Source organism: Trichosurus vulpecula, chromosome 1 (genome assembly GCF_011100635.1).
Source record: "Trichosurus vulpecula isolate mTriVul1 chromosome 1, mTriVul1.pri, whole genome shotgun sequence".
NCBI classification, from domain to species: domain Eukaryota; kingdom Metazoa; phylum Chordata; class Mammalia; order Diprotodontia; family Phalangeridae; genus Trichosurus; species Trichosurus vulpecula.
The window spans coordinates 258,581,088-258,602,160 of record NC_050573.1 but is presented as its reverse complement, the minus strand read 5'-3'; the positions used below and the strand labels follow the sequence as shown (position 1 = coordinate 258,602,160).

Genomic DNA, 21,073 nt, shown 5'->3' with positions numbered 1-21,073 from the left:
TGAGACTGCTAAAAGGGTCCAGAACACAAAAAGGGTTGTATTTATAGCTCCTTAGCAGTAGTCCCATAAACTAAAGATGTCCTTGAGGAAAAGGACTCTGCATACATTCCATTGCCTTTCCATGTATGTAGATGGTGCAGTGCTAGGTGGTGGAAAGGCATTCCATTGCATATATTTCTCAACCAAATGAATCCACTTCCCTGATGATGCAGAATAACATGATATAAGCCTGGTTTCAAAGGGTTGTGCCCAGCACATAGTAGGCACCTAAAAATATTTGAGGCTTTTATATTCTTTAAAACCTAAAAAGAATAAGCAACCACAGAATTAAATCAATTGATAAACTCTTTGAGAAAGCTCCAATTCATGTAAATCAAATAATAGCATTATCTCCCATTGGCCTGGGCAACAAGAAAGACCTTTGTTTCTGGAATCTAACGTAAATCCACCTTAGACAGGCCTTCAGAGCTTTCACTGTGAGCCTTTCCAAGTCAAGCAGCCCTATGCCAAAATTAGGCAAGGCCTTGCCCCCTTCTTCTAAAGCCATTCCAGTCCACTTTTTTCTCCCACTCTGGATGACTAATATGCATGAATATGAGGCTATGATGAACACATTTTAATCAAAATTCCCCAAGTGATTTATCTGCCAACTTCTTATGAGCAGATCCTAGGAGAACAGCTGAACCAGAACTCCTGGAGAGTTCCTCATTTGTCTGGAAAGACATGTGCCATCTTTCCTCTAGTTGGGGACTGGGCTGCAGAACTTCTGAAAGTTTGTCTTCTCTGGGTTTTTTGTAAGACATGCTGAGGCAGGGGCCCAGAGAGCTCGTCATCATCCTGGCTTGCACAGACTGAGCGCTTAATAATTACAAAGTCCTATCCGTAGCTTCTTTAATTTGATCCTTATAATACCCTTGTGAGGCAATAGCAATAATAATAGCTCCCATTTATATAGTGTTTTAATTAAGTGATTTATTAGAAACTTAGCATTGGGACAGGGAACCAAGATGGCGGCTGGAAAGCAGGGACTAGCGTGAGCTCCCCACCAAGTCCCTCCAAAAACCTATAAAAATGGCTCTGAACCAATTCTAGAACTGCAGAACCCACAAAACAGCAGAGGGAAGCAGGGATCCAGCCCAGGACAGCCTGGATGGTCTCTGGGTGAGGTCTATCCCACATGGAGCTGGGAGCTGGGAGGGGAGCGGAGCAGAGCAGAGCCCAGGGTGAGCGGTGCAGACCAACCAGACCAGGAGCCGGGCGGACCGTGCTCTAGTGCCCTGAATCAGTGAGCTGCAGCAGTTACCAGACTTCTCAACCTACAAACACCAAAGATAACAGAGAAGGTTAGTGGGAAAAGCTGCGGGAGTGGAAGGAGTTCGCAGTTTGGCCACCGCTCCTGGGGCAGCAGAGGTGGGGCAGCTACAGCTGCTGTTGCTTCTGGCCCCAGGCCCACCTGGTGGGAGGAATTAAGTGGCGGATCAGAGCAGGAGGGCACAGCCTGCTGAAGATCTAAGCCCAGTCTGGGTTGGGGGTTCTTGGGGAAGGAGGAGTGCTGGTGTGGCAGAGCTGGTGCATCCCCCCCAAATGTGGAACATAGAATTCTTTAGGCTACAAGCTGTCATACCCCACTGAAAAACTCAAGGGTCAAGTTAGTTGGTTGGGAATATGGCCAGGCAGCGAAAACACAGCCAGATTCAGTCTCAGACTTTGGATTCTTTCTTTGGTGACAAAGAAGACCAAAACATACAGAGAGAAGAAGTTAACAAAGCCAAAGAGCCTACAACAGAAGCCTCCAAGAAAAACATGAACTGGTCCCAGGCTATGGAAGAGCTCAAAAAGGATTTGGAAAAGCAAGTTAGAGAAGTAGAGGAAAAATTGGGAAGAGAAATGAGAAGGATGCGAGAAAACCATGAAAAACAAGTCGATGACTTACTAAAGGAGACCCAAAAAAATACTGAAAAATATACTGAAGAAAACAACACCTTAAAAAATAGACTAACTCAAATGGCAAAAGAGCTCCAAAAAGCCAATGAGGAGAAGAATGCCTTGAAAGGCAGAATTAGCCAAATGGAAAAGGAGGTCCAGCAGACCACTGAAGAAAATACTACCTTAAAAATTACTTTGGAGCAAGTGGAAGCTAGTGACTTTATGAGAAATCAAGATATTATAAAACAGAACCAAAGGAATGAAAAAATGGAAGCCAATGTGAAATATCTCATTGGAAAAACCACTGACCTGGAAAATAGATCCAGGAGAGATAATTTAAAAATTATTGGACTACCTCAAAGCCATGATCAAAAAAAGAGCCTAGATATCATATTTCAAGAAAGTATCAAGGAGAACTGCCCTGATATTCTAGAGCCAAAGGGTAAAATAGAAATTGAAAGAATCCATCGATCGCCTCCTCAAATAGATCCCAAAAAGAAATCTCCTAGGAATATTGTTGCCAAATTCCAGAGCTCCCAGATCAAGGAGAAAATATTGCAAACAGCCAGAAAGAAACAATTTGAGTATTGTGAAAACACAATCAGAATAACCCAAGATCTGGCAGCTTCTACATTAAGAGATCGAAGGGTTTGGAATACAATATTCCGGAGGATAATGGAGCTAGGCTTAAAACCTAGAATCACCTACCCAGCAAAACTGAGTATCATGCTCCAAGGCAAAATATCAATTTTCAATAAAATAGAGGACTTTCAAGCTTTGTCAGTGAAAAGACCAGAACTGAATAGAAAATTTGACTTTCAAACACAAGAATCAAGAGAAGCATGAAAAGGTAATCAAGAAAAAGAACAAGAAAAAGAAATTGCAAGGGACTTACCAAAGTTGAACTGTTTTGTTTACATTCCTACATGGAAAGATGACGTGTATGATTCATGAAACCTCAGTATTAGGGTAGCTGAAGGGAATATGCATATATATGTTTATGTATATATATATATGTAAGTGAGTGTGTATGTATGTATATATGTATGTGTGTATATGTGTATATATATATATATATATATATATATATATATAGAGAGAGAGAGAGAGAGAGAGAGAGAGAGAGGGAGAGAGAGAGAGAGAGAGAGAGAGGACACAGCGTGAGTTGAAGATGAAGGGAAGATATCTAAAAGAAATAAAATCAAATTAAGGGATGAGAGAGGAATATATTGAGAGAGGGAGATAGGGAGAGATAGAATGGGGTGGAGTATCTCGCATAAAGGTGACAAAAGGAAGCAGTTCTGTGGGAGGAGGGGAGAGGGCAGGTGAGGGGGGAATGAGTGAATCTTGTTCTCATCAGATTTGGCCTGAGGAGGGAATACCATACATACTCAATTGGGTATCTTACCCCACAGGAAAGAAGAGGGAAGAAGATTAAAAAAGGGGGGGGATGATGGAGGGGAGGGCAGATGGGGGTGGAGGTAATCAAAAACAAGCTCTTTGGAAAGGGGACAGGGTCAAGGGAGAAAATTCAATAAAGGGGGATGGGTTGGGAAGGAGCAAAATATAGTTCGTCTTTCACAACATGAGTATTGTGGAAGGGTTATACATAATGATACACATGTAGCCTATGTTGAATCGCTTGAGTTCTTAGGGAGGGTGGGTAAGAATGGAAGAGGGGAGAGAATTTTGAACTCAAAGTTTTATAAACAGATGTTCAAAAACAAAAAAAAAAGTTTTTGCATGCAACTAGAAAATAAGATACACAGGCAATGGGGCGTAGAAATTTATCTTGCCCTACAAGAAAGGAAGGGAAAAGGGGATGGGAGGGGAGTGGGGTGATAGAAGGGAGGGCTGACTGGGGAACAGGGCAACCAGAATATACGCCATCTTGGAGTGGGGGGAGGGTAGAAATGGGGAGAAAATTTGTAATTCAAACTCTTGTGAAAATCAATGCTGAAAACTAAATATGTTAAATAAATAAATTAAAAAAAAAGAAACTTAGCATTGAACCTCAATAGAGCTGATTACACTTGCTTGGTACCTATTTACATTTAAATTGATTTAAATCCACAAAATATCGTAACAATTTTCTTATGAGAGGCAGCTTGATGAAACAGAACATTAGTCTTAGAGCTAGAAAGACCCTGTCCTTTATTGACCATATGGCCAGTGGCTTAACCTCTCAGTTATCCTTTGTTCTTTGCTGTCCTTTGTAGTCAAAGAGGACCAATGTGATGTCATTATGTCCGGGTCAAGGTACAGTGTGTCCGACTGTGATTAATCAGACCAAAACAAGATCAGAAGGCTCTATCACAGGTCGGACACACATAGTCCACATGGACATTCGAAGTGGAGATGTCTTTAAATTTGCACATCTCACGTTTCTTTTGAGCTATTGAAATTCTATTTTGTTCATAGAACACAGTGTCTTCTTTGATGTGGGCACACCATACTGGGCAGTCCTGTGCCAGTGTCTCCCATATCTCATACTTGATACCAAAGTTCTTCAGAGAGACCTTGAGAGTGTCCTTGTATCACGTCTTCTGACCTCCATGCGAGCGCTTGCCTTGTGCGAGTTCTTCATAAAATACTCTTTTAGGAAAACCGATATTTGGCATTTGTACAACTTGGCCAGCCCATTGGAGGCTGTTCAGCTGAGAAAGAACTTCAGTAGCTGGTACCTTTTCTTGCCTGGTGATCTTCAAAATCTTCCTTTTTTTTTTGGAGGGGGGAAGGCAGGGCAACGGGGTTAAGTGACTTGCCCAAGGTCACACAGCTAATAAGTGTGTCAGTGTGCAAGGCTGCAGTTGAACTCAGGTCCTCCTGACTCCAAGGCTGGTGTTCTACTCACTGCACCACCTAGCTGCCCCACCAAATCTTCCTGAGACAATTCAAATAGAAGGGATTCAGTTTCCTGACATGGCACTGGTCTGTAGACCTTCAGTTTGGTAGTTAGTCTAATACCTCTTCTCTCCTGTACTTTCCTTCAGGGCCTCTCAAACACTGAGCAGGCTCTGGCAAAGTGTGCATTAACCTCATTCTCAATGTGTACATCCCTGGAAAGTATTCTACCAAGGTAAGTGAAGTTATCCACAGCATTCAAATCTCCTTCATTTGCTATAATCAGCAGTTCCATGTATAGATGGTGTTGGCTGGTGGAAAGCTCGTTTTCTTGGTGTTAATTGTCAGGCCAGAATTAGTCCAAGTGGCAGAGAAATGATCCATACTGTGTTGCATCGCAACCTCAGAGTTTGCATTGAGTGCACAACTCTCTAAGACTATAATTTGCAGAGAAGGTGCTCACCTGTATTTATGGCAAGTGTTTCTTCATCTAGGTGTTTTCTATACCAGAGAAATGACAGGTCGAATTCCTATCCTTCCTTTTGAGTTTTTTGTTCTTCAGTTGTTTTGGTCACGTCCAACTTTTCATGACCCCATTTGGGATTTTTTTGGCAAAGATACTGGAATAGTTTTCCATTTCCTTCTCTAGCTCATTTTACAGATGAGGAAACTGAGGTAAACAGATTAAGTGATTTGCCTAGGGTCACACAGCTAGTAAACATCTGAGGTTTGATTTGAACTCAGGTCATCCTGACTCCAGGTCCAGTGTTCTATCTACTACACCAACTAAATGCCCAAGGAAGCAAAGAGTGAGAGGGACAAGAGGTGGATACCAAGGCAGCCTGCTGCCCCTTCACACTGGGGCCAAGCCTGATGCCACCAAGTGAGGGCAGCTTGCCTATACTCTGACACTGGGCTAGGGACTAGCACTTCCAAAGTGGAGTAGAAATAGAATGCCAGCAAGCAAGTTGCCAAGTGGTCCTCAGGCCATAGAAGTAGGAGAGAGTCCACAATGGTCTTGTTAGTGGCTGTTCTCAAGACTTGACCTAGGCTCCTGGGTCCATCCATGCTTCAGTGTACCTCACGAGTTCCAATATCAGGTCAGCTCAGGGAACAGGGATGCTCCAGCCGTTTTAAAAGGAAGATAGGAGTCCTGCCCTTGTTAGTCTGGTTAGTTTCCCATCCCTGGGATATGATTAGGACTCAGAGTATTGGATTGAGAAAGTCTAGGCCTAAAAAAATCCCAAGTTTTTCTAGACCACTACTATAATTAAAAGAAGGGGAGATTACTGGAATCTAGAAGGAAATTCTCCCTTTTTTCCCATCACCAGTCAGTCAGCAAACACTTACTTAAGATGTTCCAGGCACTAGGCTAAGTGATGGGGATAAAAAGAAAAGCTATGATAGACCCTACACTCAACGACTTTACATTCTAACCTGGGAGTTAATACATATAAAATATAAACAAGATATCTATGGAGTAGATGGAAGCTTATTTCAGAGGGAAAGGCACTAGTGGCTGTGGGTATGGGGAAAGACCTCCTCCTCTAGAAGGTTTAGATAGCACAGTGGATACAGCACTGGACCTGTGGTTAGGAAGACCCAAATTCAAATCTAGACTCAGATACTTACTATCTATGTAGCCCTAGTGAAGTCACTTAACCTCTGCTTGCCTCAGTTCCCTCATTTGTAAATGGGGACAATAATAACACCTACCTCCCAGGGTTGTTGTGAGGACTAAATGAGATAATAATTTTAAAGCACTTAGCACAGAACCTGGTACATAGTGTTATATAAATTATGATTCTTGGATTTGAGCTAAGTCTTTGTAATGACAAGCAAGGTGGGACTTTCTGCTGTTTTTTCCCTTTTGGAGTGCTTCTCAGGACTAAGGCAATCAATTGCCTTTGAGTCTTGCCTTTGTTTCATTCAAAAGTCTTTGATTGAATCAAGAATCTTTGATAGCCTGCTTAAGTCACAAGAAAGCCTAAGTCACATGAGTTTGAGTCACATGGTTGTGATGCCCTCGGACCCTGAAGAAGGATATATATACACTCTGAGGTTAGCATTTTGCTTTGGGGGCTCACTTATTGGAAAATTGTTCATGTGATTTGGCCAGACGAGACTCTGGGTAGCTGTTAAGGAACCCTGCCCCCCACCCCAGCTTTGAAAACCCAGATGTTGGTGCTTCTCTCTCTGGTAACTATGTATGGATTGCTATGATCAGACAGAAGCCTGTCTGTTGATTTGTGCTATTTTCTTTGTTTATAATTTCTGTTTGTATTTGCTCTGAAGTTTAGGGTGCTGACTTTTTCCCCTGAACTAAGTGAATGATATATGTATGTTTAATTAAAGTAAGATTGTTAACCCATTAAAGTTGCTCTCCTTAGAAAAGCACCTGTGCTAGCAGCCCTCCTGTATGCTGGTGTTATTGGCCTTACACCTCCACAGCAGCTGCTAGTAACATTGTTGTTACAGTCTTAAAGAAATTTAGTGAAACTGAGAGACGAAGGTAAGGAGACTGTGCATTCCAGGCATGGGGAATAGTGAATGCAAAAGCATGGAGGTAGGAAATGAAGTATCAGGTTTAGAATATTTCAACTAGGCCAGTGTAACTGGATTGTATGGTGCGTGGAAGTAAATTAAGTGTAAGACCGGAACAACAGGAAGGGCCTAGGTGAGGCAGAGTTTTAAATGTCAAACAGAGGAATTAGTAGCCATGGGAGCTCACAGAGCAGGGAGATGGTCACCAGGAGAGATGGCCTTTCAGTCAGTGCTGCTGATAGATTAATTTGTATAATGTGTGGGTAACCCAGTCAGTCAGCATTTCTCAAATACCCATTTGGAGGAGGCTGGTCACAGGTAAACCCCCTTGTAATGCATCATTTCCTCCAGAGTACCTTGAGAATGGGAGTTCTTAAAGAAAACCCAATGCTGTAGGCAAACATCCAAACTTCTCCCACAGGCAACTTAGGGAGTGATTATTCAATTATGTTACAAAAGGATGCTTCACTTTACAAAATTACTCATTGCAGGCTTTCTTTATATAGTGAGTTCTTTCCTTTCCGCCCCCAACCCCTCCCCAGGGTTTTTATAGCATGACCCAATTTACACATTTGAGGATCACATCTCTGGGGTAAAGTGAGGTAAGCTTCCACTCTTACCGACTGACTCATAACTTGGCATTGCAAGCAGCTCTAAGTAAAACTTCTCATTTGGGATTCCTTTAGACTTCCTTGTCAATTAACTCTCTTGGGCTGCGGTTCTGGGGAAAGTCACAGACAGCAACAAGCTAGGCCAATGCTAACGAAAGGAGTAGAAGCCTTGCTCTTTGGAAATAGGGGACCATGGCCCTTGAAACGACCCTTACAAAAGGACCGGATGTTTAGAGTTGGAAGGGAATTTAGAAGTCTTCTGGTCCAACTCTCTCCTTTTGCAGGTAAAGAAACTGAGTCCCAGAAAAATAGAGACTTGATAGAGGTCATACAGAAACATAGCAAGGATTTGAACCCAGGTCTTTTGACTCAGAACCCAGCACTCTGTCCATTGCACCAAAGGCTTGCCCTTCACTTTTCTGAAAGAAGAATCCAAAACTTAACTGAGTCACCATACTTAGTGTTTACTTTTTTTACCTGAACTTCCATCATATTGTATATACAACAGATGAGAAATCATACTTCCAACTCCCATATGGGAGGGGAATGGGCATGTACAATCAATTAAGCAACAAGCATTTATGGTGTCTGTTATGTGCCAGGCACTGGGCTAGGCCCTTGGCAAAGGCAAAGGTGGAATAGTCCTAGGCCTAAGGAACATATGGGGCTTATAGTCTATAGGGGTGACAAGTTTACCATATATACATGTATATACATGCAAAATAAATGCAAGGTATTGTGTAGGGGAGGCACTAGCAATTGGGGAGATCTGGAATGGGAGGTAGCATTTGAGCTGAACTTTGATGAGAGGAAGAGAATAAGCACTTATTAAGTACCTCTTATGTTCTAGGCACTGTGCCAAGCAATTTACCAACATTATCTCACTTGATGAGATAATATAAACAACTCATGATGACCACCTTGGGGATAAATTATTGTCTCCATCTTTGAAATGAGGAAACTGAGGTAGATAGAGATTAAGCAACAGGCTTATCCAGATAGCAGGTTTCTGAGGCTGGATTTGAACTCAGATCTACCTAACTCCATGCCCAGAGCTCTATCTACTGTGCCATTTAGCTGCCTAGGAAACTAGGAATTCTAAGAGATGGAGAGGAAGTGAAGGCAGCAAACATTAGTTACTTTTAAAAAATTAATTTTAATTATTTCAGTTACAAAAGTCTATTTTTTCTTCCTCCCACACTTCCCTTTTTTCTCATTAGGGGAAAAGAAAAAAGGAAAGCAAAATTTTGTAACAAATATGTATAGTTCATCAAACCAAGTTCCCATGGGGGTCATGTCCCCCAAATATATGTCTGAATCTACACTCTGACTCCATTACATTTCTGTCTGAGGGGGACGGTAAATTTCATCATGGACCGTCTGGAATCATGTTTAGTGCTTGCATTGATCAGTTCTTTTTTTTAAAAAAATTAATTTATTTTTTAGTTTTCAACATTCATTTCCACAAGATTTTGAGTTCCAAATTTTCTCCCCATCTCTCCCCTACCCCCACCCCAAGATAGCATGCGTTCTGATTACCCCTTCCCCTAGTGTGCCCTCCCTTCTATCATCCCCCCACCCCTTATCCCCTTTCCGCTTACTTTCTCGTAGGGCAAGACAGATTTCTATACTCCATTACCTGTATATCTTATCCTTAAGTCTCTTATTATATACATTGTTCTCTTGGTTCTACTCACTTCATGCAAATTTTCCCTGGTTTCTCTGAAACAATCTCTATTATTTCCTATATTATTCACATACTATAATTTGTCGAGTCTTTCCTCAATCGATGGGCATCCTCCCTTAGTTTTTGGCTCTGCCATCACACAAAGAGCTGCTGTGAACATTTTTGTATATATGAGGATTTTTTTTCTCTTTCTTTGATCTTTTTGGAGCATAGACCTACTAGCAGTATCACTAGGTAAAAAATTAGCAATTTGGGGGCATAGTTCCAATGCTTTCCAAAATGGCTGGATTAATTTACAGGTCTAATAAAATGCACCTGTTTTTCCACAGACCTTCCAACATCTGTCATTTTCCTTTTTTGTCAACTTTGCCAATCCGATGGATGTTAATTGCTTTAGTTTGTGTTAACTACTTTTCCTGAGGGTTTTGCTCTGGTAGGGAGATGTATAGAATGAATGCTTGAAGCAATAAAGGGTTTTTAGCAATGGAAGAGACCCGACCCTGTTTGTAAACTAAAGGGAAGGAGTCATTAAGAAGAAAGAGAAGGGTATAGTGAAAAAGAGGTTGATGAAGGGGGGAAGCTGCAGGAGAAGATAGGAAGGAAGGAGATCTAGTATACATGAAGAGAATCTGATCTTGACGGAAAGGGCTTCCTCTTCATCAGAGACTGCACTGAAGAGGGAGAGGTTGCGCAATGACTTAAAGGGAGTTTTGAAATGTAACATAGGGGAGAAGAAGCTAATGGCTATGTGGGTCTTGCTTTCAGCAAAGTATGAGGCAAGGTCTCACGTTGAGGTGAGGTAGGGGAGGTGGTGGTCTGGGAAACCTGAGGAGAGGAGAAAAGGTTTGAAATAGCTAACGTGAGGGTTGTGATAGTCAATTAAGGAAATTTTATCTTGCTGGCTAAGATGAGATTAAATAACAAAAATCCATGGTGGACCCAGTTGGGATGTATTTATTACATTCCCTAGAATAGCTGGACCTGACTGCCATGCCTCCCAACCCCCAGCTCTCACATAAAAGGACCACTAAATACAACTTTGGATTTCCCCCCCCAGGCGCTTTAGTATTAGACTCAACTGGTTTAACTTGTGCTTGAGAAGCCTGATCCAGCAGGTATCCTTAAGCCGGGAAACCCATTCCAGATGTGCTAGAGAAACAGTGGAGTATGGAATAGAAAGCTAGACTTGGCATTAAGAAGGCTCGGGTTTAGATCCTGCCTCTGATGCTTCATAGCTATTCGAGCATGGGCAAGTCATTTAATGTCTCTTGGCCTCAGTTCTTAAAACTGTAAAACAAAGAAGTTGACCTCTCAGCTCCCCTGTAGCTCTAAATCTACGATCCCTACAGAAAAGAGGTTAGGAGATGGAACAGCCTGGAGACGTTCGAGGCCTGCCAAGCACAACTGGAAGCTCCTTTCTCTTTGCGAGTAGATGTTATGAATTACTTCGTGTCAGAAGGCCAAGTGTTCCTATATAAGCTTTAGCATAATTCCTGTTAGGTTGCAGGTACCTTAAGAACTCTTACCTGCTGAAAATGGTAACAATAAATCTTTGCCACCTTGACTTAAAGAATGCTTGAGTCTGTGAATTCATTCCTGACAACCCTATCCAGTACTCTGGTCCTTGAGGGGTCCCTGAATCCCCCCCTCTTAAACCACATCAGTGCTAACATCTTCTCCAGGGCCTTCTTGAAAGAGCTTCTTCATGCTTTCAAAATTCATCCCCATCTGTGTTCATCATTCCTGACCTCAGCCTTGATTCAGAGGTTTTGAGGATGTACACACCCTAAAGTCTGGAGTATTCTTTATGAGGGCCCCCAAACCTTCCTTATAAATATGTGGTAGCTTCCCCAGAATCCCCCATGAGTACCCCAGAACTTCAGCCTAAGTCAGCGCTCTAGAGGATGCCCCAAAGCCTGATGTAGGATTAATAAACCTGGCTATCAGGACCCCAGATCCAGTTGTAGTGAAGCAGGAATCTTCTTCCATGGGGCCAAACCCAACTAGGCCTGGTGAATGCACTTATGTTAAAAGGAGCTTCTCGTGGCATATTGAATCATCCTGCTCTTTTTTCATAAGCCAGAATGCAGCACTTTTATGCCCCCCACCCCCCAGACAAGTAGAATACGAAAGACACTTTAGATATGAGAGTCATCTGGAGACAGATTCTGATGACCCATAGAGAATTGTTTTGGGGACATTTGGGCTTCAAATGCATAAAAAGAAGCATCAGAATGCATATCCTACCCCTCTGCCCAATGTTAATGTCTTTGTGATTTCCTGCAACCTATGGAGTGCCACATACTCGGATTGATCACTTGACTTAAAAACCATTTGAGGTAGCAAGATTGTACTGGGCCTGTGATTTCATTGACATAGAAACTCCCTCTACAACTACAACTACCTTATGGTCTTAAAAAGTCTCCTGAGGTTGTGAGAGTTTAAGTGACATGATCAACGGCTTAATATGTGTCAATGTCAGTATTCAGACTCAGGGCCTCTAGATTCCAGATCCAGCCCTCTATTCACTCCACTATTTTGTGCTCAGATCTGCAACTTGGACTTCTAAAGTGATAGAAACCAATGGAAGGAGAACCATATCTAGTCTTGGCTTAGACAGGATTACTGCAAAAGAGAGTCATACTGTTCTTAGTATATGTTCCTTTCCCTCCCCTTTCACCATTGGTATATTGGCTGCTGAGTCCTTTCTGACATAGGTGCATCAGGCAGGTCCTGATAAATGTTACTTGCTACACAGCAGTTAGGGAAATGAAAAGAGAAAAAAGTTGCCATCCCTACTCCTGACCAAGGACAAAGTCTTGAGGGAGTTTATGTCATCAACCCTAATGATCTGGAGGAAATAAGCCTATTAAAAGTCATATTTCTCTAAAAAGTGAGGGATGATGAGGGGGTACCCTGAGCTGAGGGATGGTGAGACATGGACTGATTAAGGTCATCAACTATGAATTAGTCCTTCTTGGCACTGATCCTTCCTGAATAATTAGGCCACCTGCTGAGAACCACCACCTCCCATAAAGGTAGGGAAAGGAACTTTGGGGGTGCTTTGATGCTAGCCAATGTTTCCATGAAAGAACTTTCCCTTGGTGTTTTGGCCTCTATAAAAGGATTAACCCTTAGTCTACCTACCATCTTCCTCAATATACCAATCAGCTTCAGAATTCAAAGAGGACATCTGTGAGAACTGAGAAACACACTACCAGTATCCAAGGAGAAGAAAACCATGGAAACTTCCATCAACGCTGCCGTGTCTCTATCAGAGCTAATAAAACGAGTGCTTGGGAAGCAAGGCTAGCAAACGATATCTAGGCTTAAAACCAATAATGAGTCTCAGTGGAGGTTGGCCCTGTGGGAGATATTCCTGGTTTACTATAACTGGGATCTGGGACCCAGATGTCCAGGTTTGTTGATGCTACATTAGGTTTTGGAGAGTCCTCTGGAGCTTTGGCTTGGGCTGAGTTTTAGGCCCTACCATTCTTAATGGAGGACTCAGGTAACAGTAGGGATGCTATTGGCGTGGTAGAAAGGATAAAGATAAATAGACGATAGACACAGAGATACCCCCTAGCAGAATGGTACCTGGAGTGGGATGACTGGTGCTTGTGCCAGGAAGCTGATATTTAGAAGGTGCAGTCCTTCCACAAATAGACATAACTGAGCTTAGCACCTAGTCAACAAAAATTATTAGTTAAAATAGGAAGCTCTAGGGGCTTCTGCTTTTCCCTCACTCCTGGTGACCATGCTTAAGTGAGCTCTTTCCTGCCTCACACCTGCCTCAGTGTGACATTTTGTGATGCGAGATGGCTCTGAAATTATTAGGTGCCCATTCTGCCCCCAAAGTCCTATTTCTTGAAAAAACACTATTGGAAAATCCCTGATTGGAGAAATGGTACAATGTCTACCTAGCTCCCTCCTCCTGCAGTCAACTAGTATTTAGAGCTAGGGCCTTAATGGTACACTGTAATTTCAGCTTGATCTATATGTCCTGTGCCTATGTGAAATAAATGTAGAGTCCTAGGTCAATTTCTCATCGAATCAGCATTATCAGTTTTACTGACTGGCCTACCTTGACCCAAAGACCCAAGTAACTGGGCTTCTCCTTTGCTCCCTTACAATGAAGTCTTCATCTTGATAACCTAGTACCCTGAAGGTCATAGATGTTCTGACCCTGAACCTCACTCTTTCAGTGATAAGATCCTGATATCTGTTGTCAGAACTTCTTGGCATCATTCATCCACTTCCCTGTACTTCTGCTAATGGTACTACCTTTTATTAGTCTGTAGTTAGACAGATCATGGCTTTGCATTGGATCTTTGATTCATGTTCTTGCATCTTACCTTTCAGTAGAATGAGCTCCTTCCTTCAGACTAACATTCCTTGAGCAGCCAACATCTGACCTTGAGATCATACTCCAATACCCTTTGCCTGATCCTGTGGATCTCTCTGTGCTCCGTTTCTTGGCTTCCCCAAGTCTGGCTCATCTTTCCTCTTTCTGGTCCAAGACTTAGCCTGCTAAGCTATTAATTCTGATTAACTTTATTTTGGACAAATTGCATCCCATTCCCTCCACACAGTATTAAAAAGACCCCAGGGATTCTGAGGGTTCTAATAATGAGGTAGGATTGGGGTTTCCAACAGATTAGTCATGAGGCTGCAGCCCGTGGACAGCCCCACTTCCCTTGTGGCCTATGGTAGTTTGAAATATGAGCTTAAAATATTCCTGGGCTAAATGTCCATTGGATAGAGGTAGCAGTTATGGTTAGAGGTTGCTGCTATGTTCCCTCACCTCATCTCTGAAGGCATTTATGTTAGGGAGGAGGCATAGCTGCAAACTACAAGGATTGAAAATAACCATGCTTTCAAAGAAAAAGGGAAAGGACCTATATGCACAAAAATATTTATAGCAGCTCTTTTAGAGGTGACAGAGCATTGGAAATGGAAAGTATGCCCCTCAATTAAGGGATGATTGAATAAGTTATGGCATATGATTGTGATGGAATGTTATTGTGTTATTAGAAATGACAAGGGAGGATCGTTTCAGAAAAACCTGGGAAGGTGGTACAAAGTGAAGTGAGCAGAGTCATATGCATAGAAACAGCAATATTGTAATGACACTCAACTGTAAAAGACTTAGCTACTCTGATCAAACAGTGATCCAAGACAATTCTGAAGGATTCATGATGAAAAATGCTAGCCACTTCCAGAGACAGAACTGATGAATAAGTACAAATTTAAGTATATTTTTTTGTTTTTTTTGCAACATGGCTAATATGGAAATGTTTTGCATGATTTCACATGATTAACTGATATCATATTGCTTGCTTTCTCAAAGGGTGGGGGGAGGGATGTGAAGGAGGCAGAAAATTTGGAACTCAAAATTTTAAAAAAATGTTAAAAATAAATAAATTTTTAAAAATAGAATCATGCTTATCAGTAGCAACAACATGCTTCTCCCCTTTCCCCTTCAGATTTTGCTGGTAGGATTTTCCTTGTCATTCCCTCCTCCACTCCATTTCCCTCCTCTTCCCCTCACTCCTCCTATACTGTGCCCATTTTCTGTCAGCATTCTCTTGACCTCTGTTGACCATGAGGTTTAGGTGAGTAAGGCATCTTTTCATCACAAAAAGTTGGGGATCTCTGAGGCTGCAAAAGAGAAAGATAGTCTGTCCACATTTACTGTAAACAATGGAATTTAGGTCACCAAAGTCTAGAGTTAGAGGTCCTGAGTTCAAATCCTCACTACCTGTGTTATCTTAGGAAACTCAGGCTCCCTGGGCTCGTTTCTTTATCTTCAAAATGGGGGAATTGTACTAGATGCCATCTAAAGTCCCTTGTAAACTCTAGATCTATGATCTTGGACTATGGGCTCTAAGCATTAGAGTACCCCTTCCCTTCATGTTTAGACTAACTTTAGAGTGATTTTTGGGAAAAAATTCATCAAGGCAAAAGAAGAAAACACCACACAGGGTAGTACTTTTAAAAACCTTTTTTAATGAAGAAATAATTCCATTCCAAAATATAGACACACAATTAAATAGTTTAATCACTTCAAAATATAACATGTCCCCAGTAGGTTCCAACACACACACAAAACAATACTTAACAGCAATACAAAAAAACCCATACAATAGTAGTTTTGTTACAATACCATTGAATATTGTGAAATCTTTAGTGTCTCTGTATCCTTTGTTTCAAACGGTGTCAAATTACAGTAGTCATAATTAAAAAGTCTTACAGTTAGTAGCCTCAAGATGTAACTCTTTATATATATATGTATATATGTATAATTTATTTTTTGGTTCAAAAGTAAAAATGCCCTTTCTGCTGAGGACACAGTGGAGTTGCTGTTTGTGGCTCCTTGCGCTGAATTGAACCAAGGTGATCCTAGCAACCTCGGGTTGCATTATTTACAAGATCTATCTACAGTTAACAGCCAAGAACTCATAAAGGGTGGACAAAGATGATCAAAATAAAGGCAGACACCTGTGCTAAATTAAGATGCAACAGTTTGGCTCATGCATATAAGAAAATAAGTCTTATATCACAACAAAGGCCACACTCCTTCAATGCAATTCAGTTCACGGGCCTACATACAGTCGAACCTTCACTGCCTTGCTGGAGAGCGTTCAAGAGACTCTTCTTCACCTCTTTCTTTGGACATCCCTTTGGACCATCTGCAACAGCTTCCTCCAACCCCCACCCAGACCAACTGCAACAGTACTCTGGATCCTGATTAGCCTCTCCCTCCCATGACCTAGGTGCCATGTCTTGGGGGTTTGGCTGTGTGTTTACACTGTGCACTAAAATGCTACCATTGCTATGGGCCATGAGTGTGTAATTCTTTGTTGAATGAACGAGAAACAACCACCACAAGATATAATTGTATCAAATGGACAGATGGAAACCTGCTGGGCTTTTCATTAAGAAAATACTCAAAATGTAAACCTGGAGAGCCAAAAAACAAAACAAAAAAATGCCACCTCTTTTCAACTGCAGGATTTGGGTGCCTGGATTTGATCTGCAGGGCTGATATGGAGCTCACAGAAATATCAGGTGGCTGGCTATTCTGAAATAGATCACTGAAAATGACCCCCAAGGAAGGCATTGCAGTGGCTTGATTCTATCGCATCTGCCTGATGAACGATAGGTGGTACCCCAATTCCTCTGCCCAAGGGAGAGCCTGACGGTATGTCCCAATAATGCCTTAAACTGTAAACCGACTTTTCAATGTGAAAAAACCCCAAAAAAACGATGACACGTTTTGGCAGCTCTGTCAGCTGCTGAAGGTCCCTAGGGATGCGACATTGGCCATGTGGGACTCTGTATTCAGAAACCACTTGGCTGCAATTCAAAGCTGAGAGTGATTTCAGCTTGAGCATGAGGCACCAGTGGTCGCTCTTCCTGGCTGGTAGGGGCAGGGAGGGCTATGCTGTCACTGGGTATGGCCTGCCTTTATGGGAGGCTGGCAGATGCCACCCAAACAGCAAGCATTTATTAAGTGCCTACTATGTGCCAGGCACTGTGCTGTGGGCCTACCAAGACCAAGAATAAAATAATCCCTCCTCTCAAAGAAATTCTAAGGGTCATATAAATGATATGTGGAAGGGAAAAGAAAAGAAAAACACACCCAATGAAAGTAACATCCAATGAGGAAGAAACCTGGGCACTATTCCAATGCTGACTGGGGTGCCAGTGATATTTGGTCTATGCTCATCCTAGCACAGGATTCCCTGTGAACTACTTCAGACAAGCATGACTTCTGATTTATTTTTAATTACATAAGGATAACCCTGAGGCAGGCTACTTCAGACCAACTACATGGGGAGGAATGTCTTCCAGCCCTCTGGAAATTGAGCTGAAAAACATCTGACCAGACATGTGCTCTATGTTGGGCAGCTTTCCCCTGTAACCACATATGGAGAGGGCCCAAGGCTTTGGGAGCCTAAGATGCAGAACATAGTCACCTAACCTGGGTCTCAGTAATCCAAGAGCAAGTGAGGGGATAACTGAGAAATATTTTCAGCATTCTTAGGATGTCCCAAAATTGATTCCCCAAAAGAAAATTTTATTTATGTTGTTCCATCATTTCCTTTCTAAAGTTTCAGGGAAGAAAGGGAATGACCAGAATACCTCCTATTTTTAGGGCAACAAATCCAAAATGCTCATTTAAAAAATAATAATAACGCTGAAAGACCTAAAGAAAATTTCTCCCTTCCATCTACCCGATGGAGTGCCACAAAGAGCCAACCCCAGCTTCTCTCCTTCTCTTTCCCACAATCCCCACTGCATTCCAAATTCCCCTCCTGTTGTCTTCTGAATGGGCCAGTCTCCTTTTGCACTGCCCTAGCCTTCACTGAGTATACCTGGTGGCCTACTAAGGCAAAAACCAAAAAACAAAACAACCCCCCCCTCAAACCCCCCCCCCCAACACAACAACAATCATTCAGGAAATAAAATAGAAGAGGCAACACTAACAAGCGCACTTTAAGCCTGTACATTTAAAGCTGAAGGCCTCCAAACAACCTGATAGGGACGGATGAGACTGAGCAGGGAGAAGTGTTGTAGACATGCTTCTGAAAGCCCAAACAACAATGAAACGAAAGCATGGAAGAGCATAGGGGACTTCAGTCGGTTTGGGGAATCTTATGGCACCTGTGGTTTATAAACAGCTTTAGTAACGAGTATTTCAAAACATAGTTCACAGTTTTAAGAAGATCTGTGCTGATTTAAAAACTAGATTCTATATAATTTGAATGTTGCCTTCTTTTGTATATGATATCTATTTGGAAAAAAATATTTACACTAAATTCTATGGCTGATTTATTAGAGTATCTTGAAAGAAAACAACCCCAAGTTATACATTAGCCCAGAGAATAGGGCTATCCTGCTGCATTTGGTAAGGGTCACCTTTTCTTTTTTTTATTTTTTTTAACAGAGACTTGCAATCAAGTTACAGACTATGCCACCTTCTTGGCTTCTGGATTCCAAGTAGGTGCAGCAGCCAGGAACAGAATCCTTTAGGGCTAATGAATAACTACAAGAGGTTGCTTTTTACAATTGCTTGTGGAAAAAAAATGTACAGTGTATAGTAAATTGTTCTACTAAAATCTCAAAGTATTCAGAAATCAAACTCCTGGCTATAAACAGTATTAATATCATCATTGTAAACTGAACAGGTTCAACATCATGTGCAAAGATTTAAAATGTTTTGTTAATACTGCCACTGCTGTAACAGCAGCGCTGTGTTTTAGCTTGGGTTCATCATCAGTGATGAGCCATGTGACAGAAGATGCAGTTAACTTTAAACGAAAGTCTTTTTTTTGTCTCAAAACACACACCTACAAACTACAATTCTTAGAACAAAGGTTAGCAGTGCTACATTCAGCAGGCAGACAATGTCAGGGGTTGGGATTTCTTGTCAGGAGCTGTCCTACATGCTGGTTCCATTCTTCAGTGACGTTGGTTGCCAGGGTGTTGTCTTCTTCCTCTGTCTGGATGCAACTCTCATCATCATCTGTTTTCACATAACTTTCATCATCTGTCTGACTGTAGCCTGCCTAGGGAAAAGATACATATAAATGTTTTGTTTTGCTTTGTTTTTAAATGGAGCATTTTTTTCTCTGAATTAGGACTAATGTTTTCTTTCTTCCCTGCAAAAAAAATCCTACAGGTACTGATTCCTCTTTTCTTTATATTCAAGACAACAGACTATTTTCTAGCCCTTTCTATATTGAAAGGAGATTCTAAGAATCTTAGTGATTGAAGTTTTATCTTTATGAGTTCCTAAAGGCAAACTGGAAAATGTTTTTTTTTAAGCTAGAACACAGACAACGTTAATGTTGTCTTTCATGGAGAAAGTTGATTTGGCTTGTATCAATAAGGCTCAGTTTTTACTTGTTTTCCCAGTTATGGTGACTTTTTTAATTGTACTTTCTTGCCTTACTCCCTCTTGTGACTTTAGGACATGGTACACAGTGATGATGGTGGAAGTTGTAACTAACAACCACAGAGATAAATTGAAGACCTGGGCCTCATTAACTAGGCACTCAAACCAACTGAGTTAACAGGCCATAGTAACAGCAAATACGGCTTCCACTGAAAATCTTTACAAAAAATAAAAGGAATAGAAAGAAGAGAATTAAAGGAGCTTCTTGGAGACCTGCTGACTGATGTCTTTATGGCTTGGTTTACTGTCTTTAAAAACCTTTTTTTTGATGAAGAAATAATTGCATTCCAAAATATAGACACATAATTAACTAGTTTAATCACTTCAAAATATAACACGTCCCCAGTAGGTTACAACACACACACAAAACAATACTTAACAGCAATACAAAAAACCCATACAACAGTAGTTTTGTTACAATACCAATGAATATCATGAAATCTTTAGTGGCTCTGTATCCTTTGTTTCAAATGATGTCAAATTACAGTAGTCATAATTAAAAAGTCTTACAGTTAGTAGCCTCAGCATGTATAATTTTTCTCAAGTGTGTGGACACATGCTATGTTGTATTGTTTTCCCTAAACTGGAATTATATTTTGGAAAGTACAAATGTGTAACTGGAAACATATTAAATCAAGGTCATCTATCATTTCTAACTCTGGATTTTCCTTGTGTTTGATGCTACCACAACTAATGATAGGTTCTGTGGTTTCTCTGGGCCATGTGTCCCACAGAAGCTTAGGGGACATTTTACCAATATCCAAGCCATTGTTTATCCCTTCTCTTTGTTTTCTTTGTGGTCTCTAGGTTATTTTTTTAACTTTTATTTTTCTATCCCTTCCCCTAATCCTGCCCCCCCCCACTAGACTCCATTTCTCTAGACTTCATCATATCCCAGGAATTTTTTCATCCAGCAAGATCATTTCATCATGACCCTTTGCCCCTTGGGCCTCTCCCTCTGAATGGAGGATGATGAGATCATTCCAGAACACCACTTAAGAAGAAAACCAAATTGCCAGTATCAAAAAATGAAAAGGGTCAATGCCATCACAATGAAGGTGAAATTAAAGCAGTGAAGAGGAAATTAAATATAGAAATTATTAGGAGCTATTTTGCCCAATAATATGCCAATAAAACTGACAATTTAAGTAAAACATATGGATATTTACAAAAATATAAATTTCCCAGATTAACAGAAGAAGAGATAGAATGCTTAAATAATTCTATTTTAAAACAAGAAATTGAACAAGTCACAAATGAGCTCCATATGAAAAAAATCTCCAGGACCAGATGGATGTACAAGTGAATTCTACCAAACATTTGAGAAACAATTGATTCTAATTCTATATAAACTTTTTGAAGAAATAGGTAAAGAAGGAGTTCTACCAAATTCCTTTTATGACCCAAATATAGTTTTCATACCTAAACCAGGAAGAGCAAATACAGAGAAAGAAAACGATAGGCCAACTTTTCTAATGAATATTGATACAAAAGTTT

The 21,073-nt window shown here is 41.1% G+C and overlaps 1 protein-coding gene across 4 annotated transcripts in view; it reads right to left on the bottom strand.

Moving 5' to 3' along the window:
- Positions 1-15,605: 15,605 nt before the first annotated feature.
- Positions 15,606-21,073, bottom strand: part of DTNA (dystrobrevin alpha) — a 341,889-nt gene continuing 336,421 nt past the window's right edge. For 3 of the 4 annotated variants that reach the window (XM_036753027.1, XM_036752990.1, XM_036752997.1), the window contains one exon: positions 18,098-19,187. In XM_036753027.1, coding sequence (XP_036608922.1) covers positions 19,029-19,187 — 159 coding nt within the window. In that variant the 3' untranslated portion in view covers positions 18,098-19,028. Of the gene's footprint in view, positions 19,188-21,073 lie in introns of all 4 variants that reach the window. The other variant, XM_036753014.1, reaches the window with a different exon arrangement.